Below are 2,581 nucleotides of genomic sequence, written 5' to 3'. Positions count from 1 at the left end.
CTTGCCAGGTGGCATGCAGGGCGGGTCCACCAGATCTCGCTGTTGTTCGTAATGTTAAAAACCGGGGTTTGGTGGCCGTCTAGTACAAGTGTACAACTATGACAGACACAGTACAACTGCTCTATTATATCTAAAGAGAAGTTGCACATAATTATTCGCACAGCATGCAGAAGAAATTTCAATTTTGTATTAGACAAGATACGGAAAGCGGTTATTTTGTTCTATCGGTTTACATTATGGGTAATAAGCTTTGCTTCCGCATAACGATCCAGGGAATGCTCGTTTACTATGAAAGAAGGGTAAGTCGCCGTTGAGCCGTATGAGGTCCCACCGTGCGACAGTTGGTAGCTATATCGCCTAGCGGGGATCCACAAGATTGAGTTTATGGGATCCATGAGTCGGGTTCCCTACGAGGAAAACTTTTACATCGAATGAGCAACAGTTACCACTCCATCATCGTGCACGGGTACAGGCTGTCCCGCTTTACAGCGCACCAGCAGTCCACAGATAGGCAAGCAAGCAAGTTTTTTGAGAGAACTTGTTTCAACTGCGAAAGCCACGTTTTGGACAATTCTAAGCAGAGCAGGACGTAGGAAGGCTATGAAAAATCAGCATAAAATTAGTGAGCTGTCCAGGAAGAACCACGCGCTCGCTACGGTTACGGTTTGCTCCGACTTTCAAACGATGATGCGGCTTTTTGTGCCAAGTTTTTGGTAGCAAGAAGGGCGATCAGGGCCGGGGTAACCTGACATTCTTGGAATGCGCTCATACATGCTCACGTAGTACCGATTTTCAACTGTAATTGATTGTAGGCTCATGAATGATTTGGTTTGATCATTTGACCTACCCTGCACTCACATGACGACCAGTCTTGCTGCTGTTCTTGCACACTTTATACAATACACAAACGCTCGCGGTACCCCTACCTAAAGTATATCGATAAATCCTACCTTTGAGCCATCGCCAGCACTTTGGCAGCACTTTGGGCAAAAGTCTCAAGGAAAGATGGTTTATTACTACGCTTGAAATGCACGTTCAAGCTACTCATCTTACAACTAAAACTTGCCAAATAATCAGAAATCATGAAACCGGAATTGAAACATGTCATCATGTAAAGGTAACCTGAACGGCCTGCAAGTCATTCGAAACTTTCGTGTAAGTACATACCAATGTTTTCCCAGTCGAGTCATACATTGGTTGTGGAGTAGCTCCGTACAAACTACCGGCTGGCGTGCCAGCAGGAGCTTTGTAAAGGGTCACTGCAGAGGACCAGGGACCGGTTGGCGAGGTGGCGGTTCTGGCATTGACCTGGTTATCAAGGAATCTGTCGGTGTATACAAATAAGAGGCAGTTGTAATACGTGCTCCATATAATCTGGCCAGCTTGGACCCGCCAAAATAGGTTCTCCTTACTAGACACGTTAAGACGCCCTGTCTGCCAACTTGTGCCGTTCCAGTATTCGTACGCAGAGAGAGTCGTCGCAGATGAAGTCAACACGCGACAGACGTAGACATATTCTGCCGAAGTATTGCCGTGGCCGTACGCATAGATATACTCGCCGAATTTGAGCCAACAACTATCACCACACCAGGGTTCCGTAGTTGCGTCCCACCAATATTCCGCAAGCCGCGTGCACGACGGCAAATTGTTGTTCATGGTAACCAACGCAACGCCTGCGCCAATGTAATTGTTGACGCCGCCAGGTCTATGGTTCTTGAGAAAGAACAAGATTCCCGTCCCAGTCCCTGTTTCGACCACGTTGGCGATGCCGATAGCATCTACGCTGTTATTCTCGTTCCAAGTTGAATTGAGCGGACAAAATTGCTGTGGGAATCCGGCACTATTTAGCAACACGTCAACGACTTGAAGAGGATTAGAAGTCGCTTGTGCCACACTGTTAGACGCGAGGCCATAAAAAGTATTGCTGTAAGACGAATCGCGGTACAGCGTGTCGCCGTAAGTAAGCAGAGTGATATTCCCGATATTGCGGTTAAACCCATTGTCGCGAACACAGTAGGTCGTAACGCTGTGGATGTCACCGAGGAAAGTAACGGAATTCACGGTGACAGGTAACGTGCCTTTTGTAGTTGTCATATTTGAACTTGGTCCTGAACATGGAGACAGAAGTCGCCCGCATATTTATAATTTGTTCCCTACTCTTGTTGCCCACCCGATAACCCGGAGAGGCAAATCACGCAAATGAAACATACCTCCATGGCCCCAGCGAAGACGGCAGCGATCACCTCCACTGTTTGAGTCTGAATGGCAAACAGACACCGTTATTCTTCTAGACGATGATGACTTCCTACCTCGTGCTTCTGAACAGACCATGCGACCTCATACGCAAGCTTCTCAGGGTCAATTTGCTCTGCGACACTGAACTCGTGGACTTCTGACTTGAATTGACTACCCATGTATATAACGGCATCTGCGTCACTAAAGAAAAGTGTGACCACAAATAACGAGTGTTGAAGAACTGTCCTAGTCAAATTTCCGTGAAACAGTTGCATAGTCACACAGCTGAGTAGGAAGTAGCTAGCCTCCTCTGATCTCTCTTGGAGGGGTATCATGCCAGACATGC

The 2,581-nt window shown here is 47.2% G+C and overlaps 1 protein-coding gene across 1 annotated transcript; it reads right to left on the bottom strand.

Moving 5' to 3' along the window:
• Positions 1-785: 785 nt before the first annotated feature.
• V1508DRAFT_428850 (uncharacterized protein) lies at positions 786-2,581 on the bottom strand. Its single transcript, XM_066941841.1, is given in 5 exon segments — positions 786-2,094; positions 2,174-2,373; positions 2,384-2,498; positions 2,522-2,524; positions 2,541-2,581. 1 exon segment carries the CDS (start codon positions 2,092-2,094, stop codon positions 1,108-1,110), a length of 987 nt encoding a protein of 328 aa, XP_066792093.1. The 5' UTR covers positions 2,174-2,373; positions 2,384-2,498; positions 2,522-2,524; positions 2,541-2,581; the 3' UTR covers positions 786-1,107.

Source organism: Lipomyces doorenjongii, assembly GCF_038497915.1.
Source record: "Lipomyces doorenjongii strain NRRL Y-27504 unplaced genomic scaffold V1508scaffold_181, whole genome shotgun sequence".
NCBI classification, from domain to species: domain Eukaryota; kingdom Fungi; phylum Ascomycota; class Lipomycetes; order Lipomycetales; family Lipomycetaceae; genus Lipomyces; species Lipomyces doorenjongii.
The sequence above is the reverse complement of the archived record's forward strand: the minus strand, read 5'-3'. Positions and strand labels throughout refer to the sequence as shown.